Below are 27,113 nucleotides of genomic sequence, written 5' to 3'. Positions count from 1 at the left end.
TAGAATAACGGACTTGCATCAAATGAGGGTAAGCCTTCGAGCCACTGAAAAGATAATTTAAAGATAAGGAAAATAATAAATAATGTATTACGTTCAAATTAAATGGTGCTTAATATAAGCTTATTCGGTGAGGCACTGAAGGGGTATAAATGTAAATATTATTTGAGCAAAATATTTAAGAGAGAATAATTTGAATAAAATATTAATACCTAAAACTTAGATACGTTATCATAATTATCAAATTATACTAACCACGGTGTGCTATGGAGAAAAAGTAATGATTAAATTTCCCTAACCATCACTTAGATCACCGGTTGGAAAAAAATCAGTCGCTATAGCCAAGAAAGATAGGTATTACACAACAATAAATTCTTATATGTGAATAATTACAGAATTGAGATGTAAGCTTTGGATATTCTAGTAACATAATAATAACCGGCCCAATTACAATCAAATATTAGTATCAGTATGTAGTTAAATGTGTCAAATCCTAAATAGAAAGAAATAAAACAAAAACAACTAATTTCATAGCTAAACTATGAACTTACTTTGTCTAACTGTTTTTTATTATAACACTCTTCATAGAAATTAAGATATATCATCATCATCATCAACATGCACTACACAGGCATACGTTTTCAACAATGTTGTTTAAAATGTTTTTTTTAATTTTTATGTTTACCTATACATAAAGATACCGTTTCTCAATTTGACAACGGAACCTAAAAAAATGAGATTATTGTACACTGCTATATTTTGTTTTATTATCGCACACGCAGGTTGCAATCGTACAGTCAGAATCCAGCATTATAAATATGTTGACAATCATAGAAAATCGGCATTTATCATAGCAATTATAGGCGTCACTTGAACTATTACCAGCTGATGACTTAGATAATGAAAAAATGACGGACCATCGTGTTCTATTAATTTTGCTGTGTTGTTCTAGTGTTATTTGTGAAGATTGTGTAACTTTCGACTTTGAAAAGGACTTTAACAGTTCATTCAGTGATGTGATCGGTGTGTGCGGAAATATACAGGATATGTGGAATGTTGGGGCTTATGAAGACATTCCGATAGACAGCCCTGATGAGAATTCGTTAAAGTTCGTGTATCCAAAGGAAAGTTTGAGTTGTGCTTCTTCTTTTACATTTGAAATGACTGCATCGGGTTTGTTGGAAATCAATCTGTTTATGAGACCGACTTCTGGAACGGATCAAGTGACGATCCTCGCGAACCAAAAAGTGCCTAGTGGACAAGATGTGGTAGTGGGTACTGCTTGGATCATTGCGTCGGATCCTAATGTCGTCGCTGGATGGATTACTGTCAGGATAAACATCACTGGCTTTGGAACTTTTCCTGGTTATGTAAGTAATAATAATAATAATAACTTTAAGCCGATTTACACGTCGTAGAAATCCTTTTATTTAATTATTATAGATATTATTCAAGTCAAGTTAAAGACCAATATAACTATAATACAACTTTATCTTGTAGATAATTGGTATGTAATAAAAATACACTACAATACTATGTGTACAATAAATACACAAAAATATTACTGTACAATAAATACACTAAAATTTTTAATACTAATAATAATATATTTTTAGTGTAAATCATTCAAGAGAGTGTAAATCTGCTGAACAAAGAAAAATTATTTAGTGCGAAAGAAATAATTTCACATTAATTTTCACTAAGTCATAAATTTGACAAAAAAACACTCAAAGGATTAACATAATTCGACAAAATCCGGCTTACTGCTGACCATGTTTATGAAGACAGGACATGATAATAATGTAGTGCTCGTAAATTTACATTTCAGTCATTATAATTAATAAATACAAGACAACAAATACATATCAATATCAAAATGGATTGACCGAAAAATACCAGAATCCTAAAATTTTGTTAGAAAGCAATTTTAACTTTATTATCAAATATAATGATTATTAAAAAAATATATTAGATAAAACGTAACCCTATTGCAAAAGCCAAAATTCCACGCATGTTTTGTCTTTATATATTTGGCTTTGTATGGGAAATAGGAATAGTCATTATTGTATAGGAAATAAGTATATCGAATTATAAAACGTTAAGTTATATCACATATTTTTTATCTATACTAATATTATAAAGCTGAAGAGTTTGTTTGTTTGTTTGAACGCGCTAATCTCAGGAACTACTGGTGCGATTTGAAAAATTCTTTCAGTGTCAGATAGCCCATTTATCGAGAAAGGCTATAAGCTGTATATTATCCCCGTACTCTTACGGGAACGGGAGCCACGCGGGTAAAACCGCGCGGCGTCAGCTATGTTTATTATGTGATGTTCGTGGCGTCTTGTTTTATAGCTGGGCTTATAACATTTTCTTTTTATATTTTCTACAAAATGAAATGCGGTTTATATAGAAATTGGTCTATGGCAGGACAACGTTCGTTGGTTCAACTAGTTTAAATAATATTGAAAATAACAATAATATCAAATCACGTAACAACGATGATAATATATGACTTGTTAAGACCTTAAGATTTATCGTTATTGTTCGACGTTCTACGAAAGATTAACACGCGTAACCTTTGCATTGATTAATGTATAGGGCTTATTAGATAAAATGGGCTATGTATTCAAATTTTTCTATTTTATTAATAGTACAAAATCATGTTCTTTGCTATGGTGGGTTATATCAATGTTTTTTTTTAATTTACAGATTACCATACTTGGAATGGCTGCCAGAGATTCAATAGTGTTAATAGACTCTTTTCGATACATATCACCTAATATAGAGGAAGAAGAGTGTATCATATATAAAAAAGTAACCACCACGACCACAGAAACAACACAATCTGATAAAAGTACAACAGAAATAGAGACTACTCAATACTCCTCGCCCTATATAACTACTACTACTTCAGAAATAACTACTGAAACAGATTACACTAAAAATGATCCTGTAACGACTGAAAAAGAAAATACCGAAAGCACGATTAGAGACAGTACAGTATCTAGTACAGAAACTACTTACTCGACAGTTACTGTAACGCCACCAGCCTCGATATCAACGACTGAAAATTCTACGCCACACACTACATTAGGACCAAAAACTTCAACTGATCCCGATGTCACTGATCAAACATCTACAACTTACTTTGAATCAACTAGTACTGCCTTCACAACAACTGTCACAAATACAGATGTTACCTATCCAGTTTCTGTTGACACCACTGTACCATCGGAATTTCCTTCATCTGCTGGACCGGAAATTACAACTGATGATATTACTACTCTATCACCAGTAACAACAAAAGAGCCCGAAACTCCAACTACTCCAGCGGGTCAAGAACCTACTACGCAATCTGAAACCACAACGGAAATTATAACAAAAACAACAACAACTTCAGATGTTACAACAAAGGCAGATCAAACAACGGAATCTCCTGGGACTACTGAACCAAACTATACACAGGATAATACAGTGTCCACAACTCAAGTGACGCCCACAACAACGAAATCAGATGCTTCTAGTTCGACTTCAGATTTAAGTACAACTTGTTCTGACACTACAGTCACACAAATAACTATACGTCCAGAAACCACCACAGTATCACAAAGTGAATCAATTTCAACAGCTCAAGATATTAACTCAACCACAACTGAACAACCCAATTCATCACCCACTGGTGAAATTACAAATGAGACTGAGCCCACAACAAAATCTCCACCCGTTTATCCGAGACACGGTTTTTGGAACGCTTGGACAATAACTATGGTAGTACTTCTAATACTTACCTTTTTAATTGTTACTTCAGTAGTGTGGTATTATATTGGTAAAAGAAGTAATCCAAGGGAATCCAAAATAATTTTACCCTATTTTGTAGATCCTCCTAAAACCCTAACAATACCGAGGGCTTCTAAAGTGTGGACAGATTCAAGTACAATCAATAGGTTATCCTCTATCATTAAATTAGAATGATCTGCTAAATGTTTATTTAATAACATTAGATTTTAAGTATTTATTCTTATTTTATGTAATATGCGAATCTTTGTAGCAAGGTCTACGAGGAATTTGCGTGCGAGAAAGCATCTTATGTGCCCAAAGATTACACATAGTTTATCTAGATGATGTATGATATATGGTTCGCAGTTTAGTATTTTGTGTTATTCAAAAATCATACAAGTATAGTAATAAGAGAGATATGGTAATTATGATTTTTCAAACTTACGAGGACTAATACTCATTATTGATTAGTTACTATAAGAAGATTAACTGTTGTAAATATTACTTTTTTAATTTATGGTATTGTAAATATTTGCAGAAATAATGTTTAATAAATAAACAAATAATGTTTAATGTTTAAAGCAATTTTTAATTTAAATTTCAATTTTTTTTTTTTTTTATTGAGAAAGAATACAATAAGGAACTTAAGCTAACTTATCCTAATAACTATACAAATCATGCCCACGTGGAATGGTGGCAAGAATACTGGCTGCATTTCCGCGCTGGACAGCCAGGCTGATCCTTTGCGCAAAAAATGAGCCAGCCCTTCTGTCACCAGTCGAGGCAACAAGCCGCGGTGAAATAGTACGGAAAAATTTTTTGGCACTGCGACTCCATGGCCCAAGGGTCTCCACGGCAAAAGGTACAAATATGCAACTCTCTGTCAGAGAGGCATATTTGAGCCACTTACCGGTTTCAGCTTTTTCTGCTGCGGCTCCCGGTCTTGATTCTGTCTCCCTGATATGACACGGTGCTAATGTGTCGACGCATGTAGCGTCCCACTAGGGCCCGCCCCATTTCCCAGGGAACCAGAGTCAATCCATCAGGTCTCTTACCATCATCCCGACTAATTCCTAACGGCTCGATTAGCGCAGGAATATTTATGGTGGCAAGAGCCCTTTTTATTATGTCATTAATTTCAAATAAAAAACATTGATTCTTGAGACGGCACGTATTGTGAGGAGGTTCCTCACTCTAGAGCCCTGGCCGACGGTTGCTTTGGCACTCAAATGCCTTGCAAATTGGTTGATTGGTTATGTTTTTTTTAATTTTTAATAGTGCTTTTGTATTATATTTTGAATTAACATTGTTAAAATTTTTAAAAAGTACTTAAAAATAAATAACATAAGTTACAAGCTTAGCTTTTCAGGAATATTATGATGACTTCCGAGTCAGTCTAAAAAATAAATAAAAATTGTCATACTCAAGAGAATTAGAGAAACACCTTGCAAAGCTTTATCTTTAATCCATATAAAATTGTTTACTTTATTTTAGGACAATAAAGGTTTTGGTTTAAATTATTTTCTAGAACAAAATTATAATTTCGATGACAAAGATATTGGCTAAGGAAAAATAGATTTTATCCTAGATGATTATTACCTATCGATCAATAATCGTTTCGTTATCGTCAATAGATTTAGCTAACGCAAGATAAAACACTCAAAGAATTCATAATCGGTAAATTTGATAAAACTGATATTGAATAATAACAATAAAAGATTTTTATCAACATTGCCCTGTTTTCTGTCTCTTTCGTACTCTTTCGTCTGGTACAATATACTCAGAGTCACAATTATCCGCCCACTTTAATATACTCGCGTCATATTAAAGAGATAAAAAGAGATAATTGTGCCTCTGAGTATATATTCATCAATGGAAACACCAGCTTCAATCTAACAATAAAGACTGGTGGTAATTTTGGCTGGTGGGAGCCTTCGGCCGTTACCACCCTACCGGCAATGACGTACCGCCAAGCGAATTAGCGTTCCGGTACGATGCCGTGTAGAAACCGAAATTCTACACGGCATCGGGTGTGGATTTTCATCCTCCTCCTAACAAGTTAGCCCGCTTCCATCTTAGACTGCATCATCACTTACCATCAGGTGAGATTGTAGTCAAGGGCTAACTTGTAAAGAATAAAAAAAAGAGACGACTTAATAACAACATTGGAAATGTTTCTTACTTTAAATGTCATGAGTTACTGAAGCTGGGGTCATAGCTAAAAATCAGCGCTTATTTCTCTTTGTTTTTAAAGAGAATGTAGCTATATGCTAAGCTGGGACCTTCTTCTAGATTATGCCACATATCGCAAGGGATTGTTCTGTTTTACTGTTATGTCTGTTCTAGTTACAGAAATAATTGTAATGGCAATTATATCTGTAACTAGACTGTATAGGTCAATAACAGACATAACAGTAAAGAAGTATTTGTGACGTATGGCATTATGTTGTAATAAAGACTATTCGTTTGTTTCTTTCTTTCACATGGTCATAGTTTTATAAATAACTTTGACGCCAGTTAGAAACAGATTAAATTCTAAATAGATCTTAGACGATTATTCAAAGATCTGTATCACAATTCGCAACTGATATCTACTTTTGTATATTTTTGTGGTACCGATTTGACTCATCGTCTTAATTTCCACGTGTAACAAACAAGAATAGGTTTAAAGAAAAATATTAAAACCCTTAAATCTTGATAAATTTAATCACCAGATTACCACCATATAGAAGATTCAAGCTGTATTGTTCCGTTTGTATTTTCAGTCAATAGTCTTTAAAGCCGTCGCTTGACTGTTGAATACCCTATTTATCATAATCATTAACAACTCATATTCGGATCACGTTGAGTACGAGTCTCCATCACGCTGGCCCAATGCAGATTGGCAGACTTCACACACGCAGAGAATTACGAAAATTCTCAGATATGCAGGTTGTTCCTCACGATGTTTTTTCTTCCCCCTTTAAGACTTGTGATATTTAATTTCTTACAATGCATATAACTGAAAAGTTGGAGGTGCATGCCCCGAACCGGATTCGAACATACGCCCCTCAAATCGAAGACAGAGGTCAAATCAACTGAGCTATCACGATTCTTACCCTACTTATAGGATAGGGGATATAACCCACCACGATGCTCCATAAGCGTGCTTATGGTATCAAAATTTTGGCGGCCTCGGTGGCGCAGTGGCGTGCGCGGTGGATTTACAAAACGGAGGTCCTGGGTTCGATTGAGATTTTCTTAATTTGTCCAGGTCTGGCTGGTGGGAGGCTTCGGCCGTGGCTAGTTACCACTCTGCCGGCAAAGACGTACCGTCAAGCGATTTAGCGTTCTGGTACGATGCCGTGTAGAAACTGAAAGGGGTGTGGATTTTCATCCTCCTCCTAACAAGTTAGCCCGCTTCCATCTTAGACTGCATCATCACTTACCATCAGGTGAGATTGTAGTTAAGGGCTAACTTGTAAAGAATAAAAAAAAACCTCGATCACTATCAGGTGTTGATGATAATGGCCTACGGCCTAACGTGATCTCCGATGCATGGTAATACTGTCAATTCCTAAGTCCGGGATGGGAATATCTACTGAGAATTTCTTAGAAGAAAGTAAAACTCAAGTATTACATTGCCCGATCCAAGACTCGAACCCACAACCACGTGACCCGAAGCCACATAGTCTAACCACTGGACCATCGAGGCACAGCTCAGTAAACTGATGCTTACGTCAAGTGTCGCCGCCGCACACCTGCCTGTCATCAATATTCTGAAAATTAAATGTAATTCTTTCAGCAAGTCTAGTAAAATGAGGGCCTGCGGTAGCCAGATATATCTCATTTTATAAAGGAATAGCGGAATTAATTTTAGCACAAATTTCGCGGGAACCATGGATTTTTCCGGGATGAAGAGAAAGAAAAGAGAAAATACCTATGTGTTAATCCAGAGTAAAATCTATCTAAATGAAATTTCAGCCAAATCGCTTTAGTAGTAGCGGCGTTAAAGAGTAACAAACATAAAAACAACCATCCATACAAACTTTCTCGTTTATAATATTAGTAGGATTAAAGTTTGTCAGGCCATGCTCATGTAAATGGAGTACCACATTCAGCACATGGAATATCTAATGGAATTATTAATGGAAGGATCTAATTAATAAAAGTTAAAGATTTCTTATAAAAATGAATTTAAAAATCATGTATTTTGTGACGTCACACTGTTACTTGATGTACTAAACGTCAAAATGATTATTAACTAATATTTTTGTCAAATGCTCCGTTTGTACAAGATTTGTAAACGTGACGTCATGAAACAGTTGAAATATAGAACATCATGACCGACGTTTTGGCTCTTATTGTAAATAAAATATTTAAGAATCAAAATTTTCATGTAATCACATCTCAAAAAAAAAGAGTATATAGTAATATGCTAAGCTGGGACTTTTTTCTAGGCTATGTTATTAGTTGCACATATTGCAAGGGATTGTTCTGTTCTACTGTTATGTCTCTTGTCATAGTTACAGAAATAATTTTTACAAAAAAAAATATTTTTTCAAGGTAGTAGAATGATAATGAACAATTTAAGACCATTTAAAAGTGTCAACTAGCCTATTTCCTACCAAACTTACGTATGGTAAGGATAATAAGCTGACAAGCTTTCAGCATTCTTAAAGTGAGATATGTCTGACTATCGCATGCTCTTAGTCCAATATTTGTTATTGTACTCGTTAAAGAATTCATTAGTTCGCAAATTCTTAAGTTAATCCAAATAATCCAGAGCACGATAACGATAGGGTAAATTACTACTAGAGTAGGCCTCTTTAATCGCATTAGTAATGTACACTCTCAAAATAAATTGCTTTTCTATTCATCATTAAGAACCCATATTCGGCTCATAGTTGAGCACGAGTCTCCTCTCAGGGTGAGAAGGGTTAGGCATTAGTCCACCAAGCTGGCCAAATGCAAATTAGCAAACTTTGCACACCTAGAGAATTAAGAAAATTCTCAGATATGCAGGTTTCCTTACCACATGTTTGAGACACGTGATATTTAATTTCTTAAAATGCACATAACTGAAAAGTTGGAGGTGCATGCACCGGACCGGGTTCGAACCTACGCCCTCCGAATCGAAAGCAGAGGTTATATCCACTGGACTACTCACTAACCTATTGCTTTTCTATTACCTGCAGTTTTCTCTGTTGGAAACCTGAAAATATACATAGAGAGGTCCTGGGTTCGATTCCCGATTCGGGTCAGTTTGGGATTTTATAAGTAAATTGGCTCAAAAATTAAATTCCTAAATAATTCTTAAATTCCTAAATAAGTAAAAGTAAAGTATCAAAACATTTGGACTTTGCTCACGATATTACCGTGGAATGGTGAGTATAGCCACAGAAAACATATGTAAAACATATGTACAAGATATAGCGAAAAGCTTCGAACATTTAAAGCTTTCATTTGACTGTTGTATCAAGGAAAGCGATGTAGAAGGCAGTGATCTTTGAGACGTTTTTAATTTTTTTTATTTTTTACAAGTTAGTCTTTGACTACAATCTCACTTGAATTAAGTGATGATCTAAAATGGAAACGGGCTTAGTTGTTAGGAGGAAGATGAAAATCCCTTTTCGGTTTCTACACGACATCGTACCGAAACGCTAAATCGCATGGCGGTACGTCTTCGCCGGTACGATGGTAACTAACCACGGCCGGCGGCTTAAAGCTGAAAGATGAAATTTGTCAGCCAAAGAAAACCTCAACAAGCCCAGCTTGGGATCGAACCCAGGAATTATTGTAAGTCCTGCTGCGTTACGCAGGCTGTCAAAATTAAATTAAGCTGGAAGATGAATGGATGACCTGGAGGGTCAACCGATTTACAATTTTGTTATGTGTCGCATGCCCCAAAATGCAATATTTCCGGCTTCCACAGTTGGTGCACTCAGTATAGGTGCATACGATAAAATATATATTTGATAAATCAGATGGTATCGCTAATTAAAGAGTCATATTATGATTAGTGTAATTCGGTAGCCGAAATTAATTTCCGATGGCGTCAGTTATTAAAATGCAGTGAAATGTAAATTTGATTTTATAAAGTATTTTACAACCTATCGAATATGATATATTTCCGGACGTCCTGCGGTTTCGCCCGCGTAATTCCCGTACCTGTCTAAATTTGCAAAAAAATATAGCTTATGATACTGGCTGATAATGTAGCTTTACATTTCTCCTAAAATCGGTCCAGTAGGTGGCATTTTCAGTGCCTATTCGTAACTATCCTCATACAATACCTTTACCTCCTCGTCGGTGTGTATCGAGGTCGGCGCCTAAACCTGTTTAATCTTCAACGAATCATTATTATCGTTAACACCCCATATTTGGCTCATTGTTGAGCACGAGTTACCTATCAGAATGTGAGAGGTTAAGCCTTAGTCCACCACGCTGGCCCTATGCGGATTGGCAGACTTCACATACGTAGAGAATTAAGAAAATTCTCAGGTTCCTCACGATGTTCAACGAATACCGTTTGGTGATTCGGTACGAATACGAACGAACAAGGTACGCTCGACACACTCTCGCCTCAATAACGAGGGATTTACGAACGATAAACCCAACACCACCCTGGGACAGTTGGTCGCCCCCCCGGTAGTAGAACAAGTTGCCGGATTCCAAGGTTATCGAGTCCTCCGCCTTTCTTCGGATTTCAGATCTTTTCTATGCTGGGGGATATTATGACATGTTTAAAAAATCTAATACGAGTGTAATAAAGATTGAAAAAACATGGTCAGTTATTACTCGTTGTTAACTACCTACAAAAAATTATAAAGAGTAAAGATAAGGAAACCTAAAATTATTTTGTTTTTAATTTACCTACCTTACTTACCTATTTGGTTACGGTATCCCCTACGTCACGTAAGACTTGATAGCCCAGTGGAGTTATATTTGCCTTTGATTCGGAGGGCAAAGAAAAACATCGTGAGGAAACCTGCACACCTGAGAATTTTCTTAATTCACGCACACGTAGACGTGCGTAAAGTCTGCCAATCCGCATTGGGCCAGCGTAGTGGACTAAGGTCTATCTCCTCTCATTCTGAAAGGAGACTTGTGCTCAATAGTAAGCCGAATATGGGCTGTTAATGATGTTGATGAATGATTGACGAATTGAAACCAGACAGACCGAAGAGTTCTATTTTCATCACGGTAATTTACTAATATAAATTAAAAAAGAATCGCATTTGGAAGATACAAATTGGAAACACAGTTAATTTGAAATCACAGACAGACGTTTTTATTGCCTTTATACGTATTGATTGATGTCATTTTATGAAAATTTCTTTAGTAAACTATCACCTACAGCAAAGTATATGGAATTATATTATAATTTGTGTAGTGTTGTACGCCATCTATTATCATGAGCAAAAAGAACAGTGTACAAAGTCTTGATAACAGGATGACCCACTCATGATAACGGGTAATCCGTAGAAGTTCAATCAATAACCTACAGATGGCGTTATAATCAATAATGCTAGCTACTTACCAACCAATGAGTCCACATGACTGCAGCACTTACGGAAGGACATCCGATAAAACTGATCGTGTATTGGTCGCGATGTGCATGACATCATGCACGCTGGCACATGGACTTATTGGATGATGAGTGGCTAGCATTAAAAGATGTCTATATTAATCTATAGAGGTAAAGTTTGTGGTGTTGTAAGTTATAGAGTTATATAGTATATGTTTCATTTTATATTCATATTCTCATGGGATTTAGCTCAGGGAGTCGCGGAGCTGAAGTGGCAATGGGCAGGCCACATAGTTCGAAGAGCCGATGGACGTTGGGGACCCAACGCTGGAACGCCCAAAAGTGCTGGAATGGCGACCCCGCACCGGAAAAAGCAGTATTGGTCGATTCCCTACTAGGTGGACCGAAGACATCAAGCGAGTTGCAGGCAGCCGCTGGATGCTGGCGACTCGACTCGTTTGGAAGTCCATGCAAGAAGCCTATGTCCAGCAGTGGACGTCCATCGGCTGTTAATGATGATGATGATGATGATATATTATAATGAGTACTATAATCTTTAAAGCCAATTTTGTTATTATAATAATTAAAAAAAGTTTACTAATAAAAGTTTAGGAATATACAGCAAAATAGCTAGTAAATACATATAAATAAAATTGAAGTGTCTTTCTGTGATTTCATAAGCTTTTTAACTAGGGTATACACTATAAGTTAAAATTGGAAAATTCCTTGTCCAATGCAAATTGTGATGCAAAACATTTTGCATATAATATTTAATTTTAAATAATCAATCCTTATCAAATGCCCTATCAACTTATCGATCAAAATACCTAATAATGTAACAATAAACCGTATTGTAATATTTATTAGGGAAGTCGGGCGGGCAATGTCAAGTTGAAATTCGATAATTGTATTAGAAACGGCACACCTAATGATAAGTGGTAACGTATCGACTATAAACAGAGCAACACACGTCTTATTAACTTTAAGATAGTACAAATTATTTAAAATACACTTGAAATACAAACATTTGAGTCAGGTTATGAGGCCATTAAAAAAATTATTTGTAAAACCAAAAGATTTCTATAACTATTGTATGCTAAGAAAAACAGTAGGGAAAATTAAGACCGGAACATAATGTTTTAATTAACTCCAATGATGTCTAGATTCCTTTGTTTAACGGCTCTTTATACAATACAATCGCAATTACATTTATAATTTCATGCTTCTGCAGTAAAGCTTCATGGTTTTGTCACTCTCACATGATGTCAACTGGACCCCCTCTACGTAAATAACGACCCCCCCAGAATTACCACCGCCGGGGCTTAAATACAAAAATAAACAAGTTAGAGACGCTCAAACTAGCGGATGGGACAAAATTGGGACGGCGGAGGTTATAAGTGTTAGATCAGTAAATTACACCTTACTTGCAAATAATTATAATGTAAACTAAAATTATACAGAACATTTGATTGTTTGTTTGTTAGAAACAGGCTCCGAAAGTACTGGACCTATTAAAAGTCTTTCACTAAAGGCTCCAATAATGTAGCGAGTCTGCGAGTGTATTAGTAAACTATTCACTAATGGTAGGCGTCTACACATCCGCATCGTACGTATCGGATGCATCGCATTAAAACAGCGTCTTGAAAATGACGTCATACGACCATTAGTTTAAGTAACATCATGCATTTTCGTGCGAAAAAATTAAAATGCATTTTAATGGCATTTATAAATTGAATAAGTAATATTTTTTATAGTAGTCTATTATTATTGAGATACTTTTCAATAAAAGGACGCAATACCCTGAAAGTAAATATGTACCACACCCTGTAAATATTCAGCCCCCCTAGCCAAGTGGCACGTCGATTCTCTTTCTATGATCGCTAACGCTTCGAAAACTAGAAAAAAATATGGGAATCTTGATCACGTGCTTGTCGATAGCAAACGTCATTCCCATACATCTTTCTTGTTTTCGAAGCGTTAGCTATAGCGTCAGCATAACTCATGTAAAATAAATATAAAGAAATTTAAAATAAATATAAATCCAAAGGGGGTTTCTCGCTATCTGATACTTTTATGGTAAATGACTACTATTATTCATCTGTAATTATACATCTTTGAGGGGATTTTTCATTATCTTTTCCTTGGCATATATAAAGATTCAAAACTCAAGCATCCTGTATAGTGTGAAATTATTTTATGCGTACGAACTTGTATTTCCGTATCTTTTTATTATCATCTAATTCACAACCAATAATTCTGCTAATCTATTTCTTAATTCCACCCCGATACCGAACGTTTCGAAACTACTGTTTAGCAAAACTCAACGATACTATGTTATCAGTCATCAATTGAAGAGCCTGTGATAATGCACAACTGGAAAGGCTACGAGGATAGTTGTCATTGACAATTTGTGATGATGCAATGTGGTTTAAAACTTTAATATTGACGCTAGGCGTCTTAGTTTCCGCAGAAGTTAATAATTCATCAAAATTAGTGGGAAATTTCGATAATATCAATTGTGATGGTGAACTGCCGTGGATTTTAACTGAATACAAACACATAGAGGTTCTGCCTTTACACGAAAATAATACAAAATGTATCCAAGCTGTGCAAACGAGTTGTGCTTTATATCCAATCGCTTTTGCTCGCGGCATTATAGAACTAAATGTGTACCTCCAGTTGATTTTCGATGAAAGTGGTTTAAATGTAACAGTTGTGGATGAAAATAATGTCCCTGTTTTAAATTATCAATTAAATAGGCTTAAAGAAAATTACACTGATGGATGGAATAAAATTGTACTGGATTTGAATGAAGATATCGTCGGATATGTAAGTGAACAATTACATACATTCGTGCTTCTAATATGATGAGTAGATAATTTAAATTGTTAATTTACCCAACTACAGTGATGCCAAAAAGAAGAGTAATGATTTTGGTTGTCTATGTATGTATATAAGTATGTATGATGTATGTTCCACCGTAGCGCCTAAATGATTGAAATTCTTTTAATTAAAGAGGTGTTAAATAATTTGTAACAAGAGATAGTCTTCAAGTGTTTGGTATTAAAAGCAATGCCTTGGCGAGCACATTACAAATATATGTAAATATATATTTTATTGTTTAAGTAAAAATATATTTTTAAAAGGTAGAGCCGTGGTCTCACCTACTGCTAGTCACTCTCAATTTTTTTTATGCATGACATCATGCACCGACGACCAGTTTTATCGGATGTCAAGCCGTTAGCGCTGCAAGCATGTGAGCTTATTGGATCGTCAGTGGATGACCTCCATTGAACTTAAGAACTTGAGAAAAATATTGAGAAATAGGAAAATATTTCAGATAATACATAAATACCTATTGTAGGTATATAATGGGTGCGACCACGGCCCATTTTTGTACCTATGCATTTCTCAATTTCTATCTGAAATATTTTCTTGTTTCCTTTTTTTATACCCCTTTTTTATAAAAACTATAACCCGATTACGTAAATCAGGTTATAGTTATTTAAACTTTATTTTTTATGGATTTATTAGCATTACTTAAATATATAAATATATATTACATTAAAACTACTATATACTAAGTACACCATTAATAAAAAACTAAAAAAAATATACTACGTAATTAAAAATTCAATCTAAAATGTTATTATACTATTTTTTTCCAGGTGAATATTAGAGGTAATGTCGATAAAAGAGAAATCATTATATTGGATTCAAATATGTACTTTGAATACGTCCCTATCAAAATAACACTACAATCAGAGAAAATAGATCCACATATAACAGAAAATTTGGATATGGTTAACAAAATCAAGAGAAAACGTCTCAGAAAACGAATCAGAAGGTCAATAGAGGAATTAGAGAACACTAAACAAACATCTAACAATTTTGAATCCAATGAACTTGTAAATAATCAAGGTGCAACCACAACCAGCGTTGATTCTACCGACCAAGGGGGAGCCACAACGGATCTGGGTGGTACCACAACGAGCGGTGATTCTACCGACCAAGGGGGAGCAACAACGGACCTAGGTGGTACCACAACAAGCGGTGATTCTACCGACCAAGGGGGAGCAACAACAGACCTAGGTGGAACGACAACGAGCGGTGATTCTACCGACCAAGGGGGAGCAACAACGGATCTGGGTGGTACCACAACAAGCGGTGATTCTACTGACCAAGGGGGAGCAACAACAGACCTAGGTGGAACGACAACGAGCGGTGATTCTACCGACCAAGGGGGAGCAACAACGGACCTAGGTGGTACCACAACAAGCGGTGATTCTACTGATCAAGGGGGAGCCACAACGGATCTGGTTGGTACCACAACAAGCGGTGATTCTACCGACCAAGGGGGAGCAACAACGGATCTGGGCGGTACCACAACAAGCGGTGATTCTACCGACCAAGGGGGAGCAACAACGGATCTGGGTGGTACCACAACAAGCGGTGATTCTACTGACCAAGGGGAAGCCACAACGGATCTGGGTGGTACCACAACAAGCGGTGATTCTACCGACCAAGGGGGAGCAACAACAGACCTAGGTGGAACGACAACGAGCGGTGATTCTACCGACCAAGGGGGAGCAACAACGGACCTAGGTGGTACCACAACAAGCGGTGATTCTACTGATCAAGGGGGAGCCACAACGGATCTGGTTGGTACCACAACAAGCGGTGATTCTACCGACCAAGGGGGAGCAACAACGGATCTGGGCGGTACCACAACAAGCGGTGATTCTACCGACCAAGGGGGAGCAACAACGGATCTGGGTGGTACCACAACGAGCGGTGATTCTACCGACCAAGGGGGAGCAACAACGGACCTAGGTGGAACGACAACGAGCGGTGATTCTACCGACCAAGGGGGAGCCACAACGGCTTTGGGTGGTACCACAACAAGCGGTGATTCTACCGACCAAGGGGGAGCAACAACAGACCTAGGTGGAACGACAACGAGCGGCGATTCTACCGACCAAGGGGGAGCAACAACGGATCTGGGTGGTACCACAACAAGCGGTGATTCTACTGACCAAGGGGGAGCAACAACAGACCTAGGTGGAACGACAACGAGCGGTGATTCTACCGACCAAGGGGGAGCAACAACGGACCTAGGTGGTACCACAACAAGCGGTGATTCTACTGATCAAGGGGGAGCCACAACGGATCTGGTTGGTACCACAACAAGCGGTGATTCTACCGACCAAGGGGGAGCAACAACGGATCTGGGCGGTACCACAACAAGCGGTGATTCTACCGACCAAGGGGGAGCAACAACGGATCTGGGCGGTACCACAACAAGCGGTGATTCTACTGACCAAGGGGGAGCCACAACGGATCTGGGTGGTACCACAACAAGCGGTGATTCTACCGACCAAGGGGGAGCAACAACGGATCTGGGTGGTACCACAACAAGCGGTGATTCTACTGACCAAGGGGGAGCCACAACGGATCTGGGTGGTACCACAACAAGCGGTGATTCTACTGACCAAGGGGGAGCAACAACAGACCTAGGTGGAACGACAACGAGCGGTGATTCTACTGACCAAGGGGGAGCAACAACGGACCTAGGTGGTACCACAACAAGCGGTGATTCTACTGACCAAGGGGGAGCCACAACGGATCTGGGTGGTACCACAACAAGCGGTGATTCTACTGACCAAGGGGGAGCAACAACAGACCTAGGTGGAACGACAACGAGCGGTGATTCTACCGACCAAGTGGGAGCAACAACGGACCTAGGTGGTACCACAACAAGCGGTGATTCTACTGATCAAGGGGGAGCCACAACGGATCTGGGTGGTACCACAACAAGCGGTGATTCTACCGACCAAGGGGGAGCAACAACGGATCTGGGCGGTACCACAACAAGCGGTGATTCTACCGACCAAGGGGGAGCAACAACGGATCTGGGTGGTACCACAACAAGCGGTGATTCTACTGACCAAGGGGGAGCAACAACGGATCTGGGCGGTACCACAACAAGCGGTGATTCTACCGACCAAGGGGGAGCAACAACGGATCTGGGTGGTACCACAACAAACGGTGATTCTACTGACCAAGGGGGAGCAACAACAGACCTAGGTGGAACGACAACGAGCGGTGATTCTACCGACCAAGGGGGAGCAACAACGGACCTAGGTGGTACCACAACAAGCGGTGATTCTACTGACCAAGGGGGAGCAACAACAGACCTAGGTGGAACGACAACGAGCGGTGATTCTACCGACCAAGGGGGAGCAACAACGGACCTAGGTGGTACCACAACAAGCGGTGATTCTACTGATCAAGGGGGAGCCACAACGGATCTGGGTGGTACCACAACAAGCGGTGATTCTACTGACCAAGGGGGAGCAACAACAGACCTAGGTGGAACGACAACGAGCGGTGATTCTACCGACCAAGGGGGAGCAACAACGGACCTAGGTGGTACCACAACAAGCGGTGATTCTACCGACCAAGGGGGAGCAACAACGGATCTGGGTGGTACCACAACAAGCGGTGATTCTACTGACCAAGGGGGAGCAACAACGGATCTGGGCGGTACCACAACAAGCGGTGATTCTACCGACCAAGGGGGAGCAACAACGGATCTGGGTGGTACCACAACAAACGGTGATTCTACTGACCAAGGGGGAGCAACAACAGACCTAGGTGGAACGACAACGAGCGGTGATTCTACCGACCAAGGGGGAGCAACAACGGACCTAGGTGGTACCACAACAAGCGGTGATTCTACTGATCAAGGGGGAGCCACAACGGATCTGGGTGGTACCACAACAAGCGATGATTCTACTGACCAAGGGGGAGCAACAACAGACCTAGGTGGAACGACAACGAGCGGTGATTCTACCGACCAAGGGGGAGCAACAACGGACCTAGGTGGTACCACAACAAGCGGTGATTCTACTGATCAAGGGGGAGCCACAACGGATCTGGGTGGTACCACAACAAGCGGTGATTCTACCGACCAAGGGGGAGCAACAACGGATCTGGGCGGTACCACAACAAGCGGTGATTCTACCGACCAAGGGGGAGCAACAACGGATCTGGGTGGTACCACAACAAGCGGTGATTCTACCGACCAAGGGGGAGCAACAACGGACCTAGGTGGTACCACAACAAGCGGTGATTCTACTGATCAAGGGGGAGCCACAACGGATCTGGGTGGTACCACAACAAGCGGTGATTCTACCGACCAAGGGGGAGCCACAACGGATCTGGGTGGTACCACAACGAGCGGTGATTCTACCGACCAAGGGGGAGCCACAACGGATCTGGGTGGTACCACAACAAGCGGTGATTCTACCGACCAAGGGGGAGCAACAACGGATCTGGGTGGTACCACAACGAGCGGTGATTCTACCGACCAAGGGGGAGCAACAACGGATCTGGGTGGTACCACAACAAGCGGTGATTCTACTGACCAAGGGGGAGCAACAACAGACCTAGGTGGAACGACAACGAGCGGTGATTCTACCGACCAAGGGGGAGCAACAACGGACCTAGGTGGTACCACAACAAGCGGTGATTCTACTGATCAAGGGGGAGCCACAACGGATCTGGGTGGTACCACGACAAGCGGTGATTCTACCGACCAAGGGGGAGCAACAACGGATCTGGGCGGTACCACAACAAGCGGTGATTCTACCGACCAAGGGGGAGCAACAACGGATCTGGGTGGTACCACAACAAGCGGTGATTCTACCGACCAAGGGGGAGCCACAACAGATCTGGGTGGTACCACAACAAGCGGTGATTCTACAGACCAAGGGGCAGCAACAACGGATCTGGGAGGTACCACAACAAGCGGTGATTCTACCGACCAAGGGGGAGCAACAACGGATCTGGGTGGTACCACAACAAGCGGTGATTCTACCGACCAAGGGGGAGCAACAACAGACCTAGGTGGAACGACAACGAGCGGTGATTCTACCGACCAAGGGGGAGCAACAACGGATCTGGGTGGTACCACAACAAGCGGTGATTCTACCGACCAAGGGGGAGCCACAACGGATCTGGTTGCTACCACAGCAAGCGGTGATTCTAACGACCAAGGGGGAACTTTAGTGACCACTGAATCTACTACAACGAACGAATCTTCAAGCAATGGACCTGACCAAGGTGGAACCACACCGACTATAGAAACTACAAATCCACAACCTGAGCAAGATACAGGTTCTTCAACACCACAAAGTTTCTGGACTCCACTAACCATTACGTTGGTTTCAGTCGGATCTTTTGTGGTTTTAGCAGTAACTGCTGTTTCAGCATTCTATTATGGAAAAATTAAAGCCAGAGGAGGAGGAGACACTGACTTCATAATAGACGACGAGATTGTACCGCAGCCTATTATTCCGCGTGTGCGAAATATTAATAGATTCCCAGTGTGATCACGTCATTTGAATCATATTTGCAGCCAATGTGTAGTTCTTACTTGTTATAAAGTACTATTATTCCTAATGCTGCAGCCACACTAAGGGAAAACGTTAAATCCCATTGTCGCTTTAGTTAAGGCATATTTTTAATGCCGGTGAAAATTAACGCGTTTAATCGTGTCTACACTATGATTTAACGCCTTTTATTAACGGCGTTTCCCGTTGGTGTGGCCCCACCATTACAAACGTGTTAGGGCTCGGCAGAAACTTACTAAAATGAAAATCTACTTTTTGCATAGGATTATTCTCAAATTATAAGTATTATGGCGAAACCATACTTTATATTTAAAACATTAAGAAAGCTCTACCCCCTTTAGTTTATATTATATACTTATTTAAAAAATTAAGACCAACAGAATTAGTATTAGAGGTTATGATCATTTTAGTATTTAGTATATTTAGTGAATGTCTATTCTATAATTAGAATAATATATGTATAATGAAGAGTTACCGAATGTAAATTAGTTGTTATGTTATGTTTTTCATAAGGTTCTTATAGTATTAAAACTTGCTTATTTATTTTTGCCTATTTGTTTATTGTTAAAATAAACATTTAAATTTTTTTTTAATTGACTTTTATTATGATTTCTATGTGTATCCAAGTGTCAGTTCGACTTAAACACTGAAAATATAATACTGAGGTCATAAGGGCGCCTGGAGGGCTTATTCAGTAAAGATGTTTTGTATAACTCTGGTGTGTATATTTTTTTTTTTGGCTAAATATTAAAATTAGGGATCGTGATAGCCCAGTGGATATGACCTCTGCCTCCAATTCCGGAGGGCGAGGGTTCGAATCTGGTCCGGGGCATGTACCTCCAACTTTTCAGTTGTGTGCATTTTAAGAAATTAAATATCACGTGTCTCAAACGGTGAAGGAAAACATCGTGAGGAAACCTGCATGCCAGAGAATTTCTTAATTCTCTGCGTGTGTGAAGTCTGCCAATCCGCATTGGGCCAGCGTGGTGGACTATTGGCCTAACCCCTCTCATTCTGAGAGGAGACTCGAGCTCAGCAGTGAGCCGTATATGGGTTGATAACGAACGAAATATTAAAATTACTATATTTTTCTCAAGAAATGTTTGCAACCCTAGGCGGTGAGTGGGTCCAATGAATATACCTAACCTTTAATTTTTTTTAATTTTTCTCATATAGACCGTTCTAACGTTGCAACATACCGAAGTGTGCAGGTATAATAAAGTAGTACGTTGCGGAAAATCCTTTATTATTTAAAAAACAAATGCTACTTGTTTTAGCATAGATCAATAACGAAAAAAACATCAATAATTTATCAAACAGTATTACATTTATCTAACATCGTAAATACATAAGTGAACTACCGTCTTGTAATAATGACGTGTTATTACTTATTATTATTTGCACTTTATTGCTTCTAACCGTTGTCCACCCATATTCGGCTCACTGTTGAGCTTGAGTCTCCTCTCAGAATGAGAGGGGTTAGGCCAATAGTCCACCACGTTGGCCCAATGCGGATTGGCAGCGTGGTGGACTATTGGATTTATATTATCCCCATACTCCTACGGGAAAGAGAACCACGCGGATGAAATCATGCGGCGTCAGCTAATAACACATAAAAGAGAAATTTAAAACTACGAATAGCTTGCAAAGGCGGCCTTGCTAAAACGACAACGCAAACAAACGACAAAGGCAACCTTTGGTGACAGGAAATGGTACATGACCGTTCCTTATCCTAATCGTTCTTTATCTTTCTTCTTTTTTTCTTCTTTCTAGTACTTCCCCCAAAGCTCTACTAGTAAAATACTTATTACATTATTCACCAGGAGCCTGTTATTCCCCTATACAATTAGTATACTGCACTCTTCGTATATTGTTTCTAAGAATGTTGATCCAATGATAAGTGGGTATAATTTTATTGTATGCTAAAGAATATTTACAGTTTGTTAAGAAACTAATCTAATCTACGAATGAGTCATCATCAGTGAATAACCGAAGACCAAGGTAAAGGTAAGAAATACCTACCATGTACCATGTACCATTTCCTCACGATGTTTTCCCTTCATCCTTAGACACGTGTGTTTCCTAAAATGCACACAACTGAAAAGTTGGAGGTGCATGCTCCGGACCGGATTCGAACCCATACCCTTCGGAATCGGAGGCAGAGTCTACTGGGCTATCAGGAATCTCATTTCACTTGTCACGTTAAAAATATTTCACATTTTGTATAGCGTAGGTACCTACTTAAGATTGAAGTAGGTAATCCTACTTTGCAAAACGCAAACAGATACGTATATATTTGTAGATTTAACTTAACCAGGTTATTGTAATGAATGTCAAGATGCTTATAATACATATTATATTTTATAACGACACGTCGCGACACGACATATCGACGTGAAATTCAGTTTTTCACAAATCCTGCGGGAACCATGGATTTTTTCGAGATAAAAAGTAGCTTATATGTTTCTGTCGTTCTTGTTCCCGAAAACTGAAAGTCCCGTTAAAATTGGCCGTTCCTAAGATTGGCCCGGGCTAACAGAGAGACAGACACTGACAGACAAAACCTTTATAAAAGTTTGTAGAGAAAACAGTTAAGTACTTATCTTGAAATCGATGTCGTGTACAAACCGAAAGGGGTGTGGATTTTCACCCTACTCCTAACAAGTTAGGCTTCTATCTTAGATTGCATCATCACTTACCATAAGGTAAGAACAGTTAGAGACTTCAATTTTAGACGTCTTCGAAACCTAGCCTCCTTGCCCGGATAGACACCTTGTCTATCCGGGCAAGGAGGCTAGGTTTCGAAGACGTCTAAAATCATCCAGTGATTTTCTTCTTGAAAATGAACGAAATCTAATTCCTCGCTATCCTGCGCTAGAGCGGAGTAGTAAGTGGTATGATAAAAAAGTTAGAGGAAAAGGAGTTAATACATATTTTTTTCGGTATGTGTCTATGAGGCTGACTATTAGGCCTCATAAAAAGGCTCAGAGTCGCACAGCGGGCGATGGAACGAGCTATGCTCGGAGTATCTCGATCGAATCAGAAATGAGGAGATCCGCAGAAGAACTAAAGTCACCGACATAGCTCAACGAGTCGCGAGGCTGATGTGGCAATGGGCGGACCACATAGTTCGAAGAGCTAGTGGTCTAGAGACCCAAGAGAGTGGTAGAGAGTCCCAAGGTGCTGGAATGGCGACCCCGCACTACAAAGCGCAGTGTTGGTAGACCCCCCACCAGGTGGACTGACGACATCAAGCGAGTCGCAGGGATTCGCTGGATGCAGGCGGCTCAGTATCGTGATGTTTGGAAGTCCCTACAAAAGGCCTATGTCCTGCAGTGGACGTCCATCGGCTGATATGATGATGATGAGGTGACTATAGCGATCGATATCTTGCAGTATCTCGAAAGTGTGGATCAAACAATTCAGATTATTGATCGTTCCTGAGGAGAGACTGCACTAAAAAAACTCTTTACTTCATGTAATATCGTGTTGAAAATTGAAGTCAACTAAGAGAAAATATGTTAAAATATCATTCATAGACCAACGCTTAGTGATAAACCTATTGCTTTTTTTATTGGGAATTTTGTTTTTTTTTTGTTGCAAAATTTATATTAAAAAAAATTGTTTTATTATTTTTTTCATATCTTATTTTCCATTTATTTGTTAATGCGGCCAATATTCTTGTTCCCTTCGAAATATATCGGAAAGACTGTTAGGATTTGGTACGACATTAACCAAGCAGGGATCGAACCAATGACCATTCGGTGTCCTTAAAGTTAGCATCTGTAGACGCTGTTTCCAACGTCCATCCCAGAAGTGCCCAAATACGAGAGACACAGTGAAACATTGAGTTGCAAATAGTAGCAAGTTACAAAGTGCATTCAAAGTTTGGAAAACTCAGTGAAAAGTTGTGGAACATACAAAAGGCAGCGCACGAAATGTACCCAACTTCCTCCGAATACAATCTGCAACATACATTTGGGAAATTTTGAGATAAATGTAACCATTTTGTTTATCTCCAACATAAGTTTTAACGTAGAAAAACAACGGAGCAAATGAGTGCCAAAATAATGGTGTTATCAGAGAATCGGACGTTAGACCGATATTTGTATTTTTAATTATTGAATTAATTGTATCAAATCTTCAAGGTTTTTGACTAATTGGAACGTATAAAATTTGGATTTTTAATGGCGACGTGTCGACTCTCTGTGCCTTGAAGGTTTGATACAATTAATTTATAATCGTAGAACGCTTGGGTATGATTTTTATATATTTAATAATTGAAACTGTAATTGAACACTTGAAACCTGTTATTATAGTGATTTAATTATAAGATTTGGTAAATTCCTGACGACTAAGACCAGTTGCGCTATTCTATAAGGATGTTTTTGTCTCGAATTCGTTTTTTAACCGACTTCCAAAAAGGAGGAGGTTCTACGTTCGGCTGTATGTATGTTTTTTTTTTTTTTTTTTTTTTTTTTTTTTTATGTATGTCCAGCGATAATTCCGTCAATTATGGACCGATTTTGAAAATTCTTTTTTTGTTTTGAAGGGTTTACTTCCAGGGTGGTCCCATTTTTTTTATGTCAGGATCTGATGATGGCATCCTGGAGAAATTGAGGGGAACTTTCGAAAGTTATAGAGACGGCTAGTGCGTTTGTTAGTGTTTCCATAAGGTATTTTAAACCACTACAACTTTATGAAGGTTTGGAGTTGGTCTGATGATGGAGCCGAAACACAGACGATGGATCTCGTCAAGGATTTACAGCAGTCACCTTTTGTTTGGGCTTGATTAATTTGTATTGATGAGTACTTTGCACCTATATGTGTTGTGACTGTATTAAGGGTCTGGTGATGAAGACGAGGGACAGTGAAGAGAACTCCTCGACGGTTCACAGTAGCTACCTTGTGTTTGGACTTGATAAATTTGTATTGATGAGAACTTTCCACCTAGATGGATTGTGACTGTATTAAGGGTCTGGTGCTGAAGACGAAGCACAGTGAAGAGAACTCCTCGACGGCTCACAGTAGCTACCTTGTGTTTGGCCATGATAATTTTGTATTATTAAGAACTTTCCACTTAGATAGGTTGTGACTGTATACACGCAGTAGGTATGCTAACACTAAAAATAAAAAAATAAAAATTTTAATAAAAAAAATTCAACCGACTTCCAACTCTAAAAATAACTTTAACTAAAAAGCAAAAAATAACATCCTATGTGCTACCTTCTGATAAGTTTGAAGGCGGTGCCAAGCCAGTGTCGTGTTTTAATTAAAGCTGTTTCTGAAAGAACCACATAAATTTTGTAGTTTAAACGTGTTTAATTAAAACATCACTGGCTTGGCACCGCCTTCAAACTGATCAGAAGGTAGCACATAGGATGTTATTTTTTGCTTTTTAGTTAAAGTTATTTTTAGAGTTGGAAGTCGGTTGAATTTTTTTTATTAAAATTTTTATAATTAAACTCTCTCTCTCTCTCTGTCTGTCTAATCTAAAGGCAATGCTATCAGAATCAACTCTGTTAAATTATAAAATAATTTAAATAAGAAATCCATGACTAGCTCGCGTTGTAGTCTAAGTTTCTATAACCTTGACCATCAGGTCGTTAACATGCAACCTTCGCATGTCCAGTATAATGACAACTTGACTAGTAAGTGTGACATGATTCATATAATACTCGTGATAACAGTCATTTGTAAGAGAATAGGGTTGCCAAAAACAAATTTCCAATGTGAAATGAAATTCACAAAATTTGATAGACGTCTTTAGATGGTTGAAAAAAAAACATAATAAGTACAATATGTGCCAAAATTCGAGTCCGCTCTGAACAAATTGTGCATGTCCAATAAACAAAAACATATCCCAGCGGGAATTCAATTGCCCGCCGTATTGTAATGTCAGAGCGGACTAGAAATTTGGAGCATACTATAGGTAACTAATTTCTTATGTCACTCGAACATAAATATCAGCAGGGGCCTCACTGATCTCAATCAGCCCACAAACTCCCTCATCTTTCTCTCCCTCAGTCCCTCTGAGGCGATAGTCGAGTATCAGAGGACCACGGAAAACGCGTTTAGAGAGACATCTAAAGAGACATTCAAGATCACTACGCACTTCTAGCCTTCGGAGTATTTACTGGAAGAGCTTCTGCGTCCGCCTTAACCGACGTTTACTGCATCTTTTGACCTTTCTTTGCTGCTGGAAAATTCATTAATCCATTATTGAAAGACATCACTCGATAGCTGAAGCTCACTAACTGTGGCGCATTGTGCAACAAAATGCTAAACAAGCATTTTATAGCAATTGAGGTTGGTTGGCTGGTTGTGACAACCCTATGTAATTAGTAACATGATCAAACCAGAAAAGACTTTAATACTTTTTTGTTACAATAATTGTAACAAAAAAGTATGATGGACTTTTTACATGCTTCTTTTTAGTTTTTACTAGCCGACGCTCTGCGGTTTCACTCTCCTAAGTCCCGTGGGAATACGGGGATAAATTATGGCCTACAACACTCAATTAAAAATGTTTAATGGAAGAATAGTAATTTTCTAAATCGGTTCAGTAGGTACATCCAGAGATTCTACCTGTACAATTTACAAACTTCACTTCTTTATATTATAGTAGAGAAGACAAATCTATAACACATCATTACTAACCCATATTCGGCTCACTGCTGAGCTCGAGTCTCCTCTCAGAATGAGAGGGGTTAGGCCAATAGTCTGCCACGCTGGCCCAATGTGAATTGGCAGACTTCACACACGTAGAGAATTAAGAAAATTCTCAAGTGTGCAGGTTTCCTCACGATGTTTTTCGTTCACCGTTTGAGACACGTGATATTTAATTTCTTTAAAAAGTTGACGGTGCATGCCCCGGACCGGGTTCGAACCCACACTCTCCGGAATCGGAATCTTTAACACATAAATAAGTATAACAAATAGTTGTTATCTTGTTGACGAAGAAACAATCAGCTCAACTTCCGTATGCCTCGAATATGAATTGAATGCATTTTATACGTGTCCCGGACTTTGGCACATATTACTTATAAAGTACTTCTTCTAACACAGTCATGTATATTTCTAGAAACTCCCCTAGATACGTTCTATTTCCTGGTATTGTATTGAATAGAAACAGGCGCTGCTATGTATAAGTTCATCATCAACAGTTAAATTGTATATATCAGATATTGTTACATTGTATAAAAATGTCTCTCTAGAGCAGCGTTTATAGAGCGTGTAAACAGTATATTATAAATAAAGATAATTTATTTATTTATAATTTTATACAGGGTGTGATAACATAGGAAAATATAGGTAGGTACGTGCTCGAAATATGAAAAGCTCATTTTAAAATATCAAATTAATTTACTAGGCGCAGGATCGATTGTGAGAAATTTCCAAATAAGATT

General features: G+C 38.8%; 1 protein-coding gene across 1 annotated transcript; it reads left to right on the top strand.

Moving 5' to 3' along the window:
• Nucleotides 1–905: 905 nt before the first annotated feature.
• Nucleotides 906–25,825, top strand: LOC112055858 (dentin sialophosphoprotein-like). The gene is made up of 4 exons (XM_052886686.1): nt 906–1,367; nt 2,710–3,768; nt 14,956–19,511; nt 25,678–25,825. The coding sequence occupies exons 1-4, from the start codon at nt 906–908 to the stop codon at nt 25,823–25,825; spliced, it is 6,225 nt and encodes a 2,074-aa protein (XP_052742646.1).
• The last annotated feature ends 1,288 nt before the right edge of the window (nt 25,826–27,113 follow it).

Source organism: Bicyclus anynana, chromosome 17, assembly GCF_947172395.1.
Source record: "Bicyclus anynana chromosome 17, ilBicAnyn1.1, whole genome shotgun sequence".
Lineage (NCBI taxonomy): Eukaryota > Metazoa > Arthropoda > Insecta > Lepidoptera > Nymphalidae > Bicyclus > Bicyclus anynana.
Note: the sequence above shows the minus strand (reverse complement) of the source record. Positions and strands in the feature narration are given on the sequence as shown.

Excerpts from the sequence above, each read along its gene's own strand:
- LOC112055858 (XM_052886686.1), top strand. The coding sequence starts at position 906 with ATGACGGACCATCGTGTTCTATTAATTTTGCTGTGTTGTTCTAGTGTT. Across the intron at positions 3,769-14,955 it reads ACGCTTGGACAATAACTATG|GTGAATATTAGAGGTAATGT; the intron begins GTAGTACTTCTA and ends ATTTTTTTCCAG. Across the intron at positions 19,512-25,677 it reads TGGACTCCACTAACCATTAC|GGGCCTCACTGATCTCAATC; the intron begins GTTGGTTTCAGT and ends AAATATCAGCAG.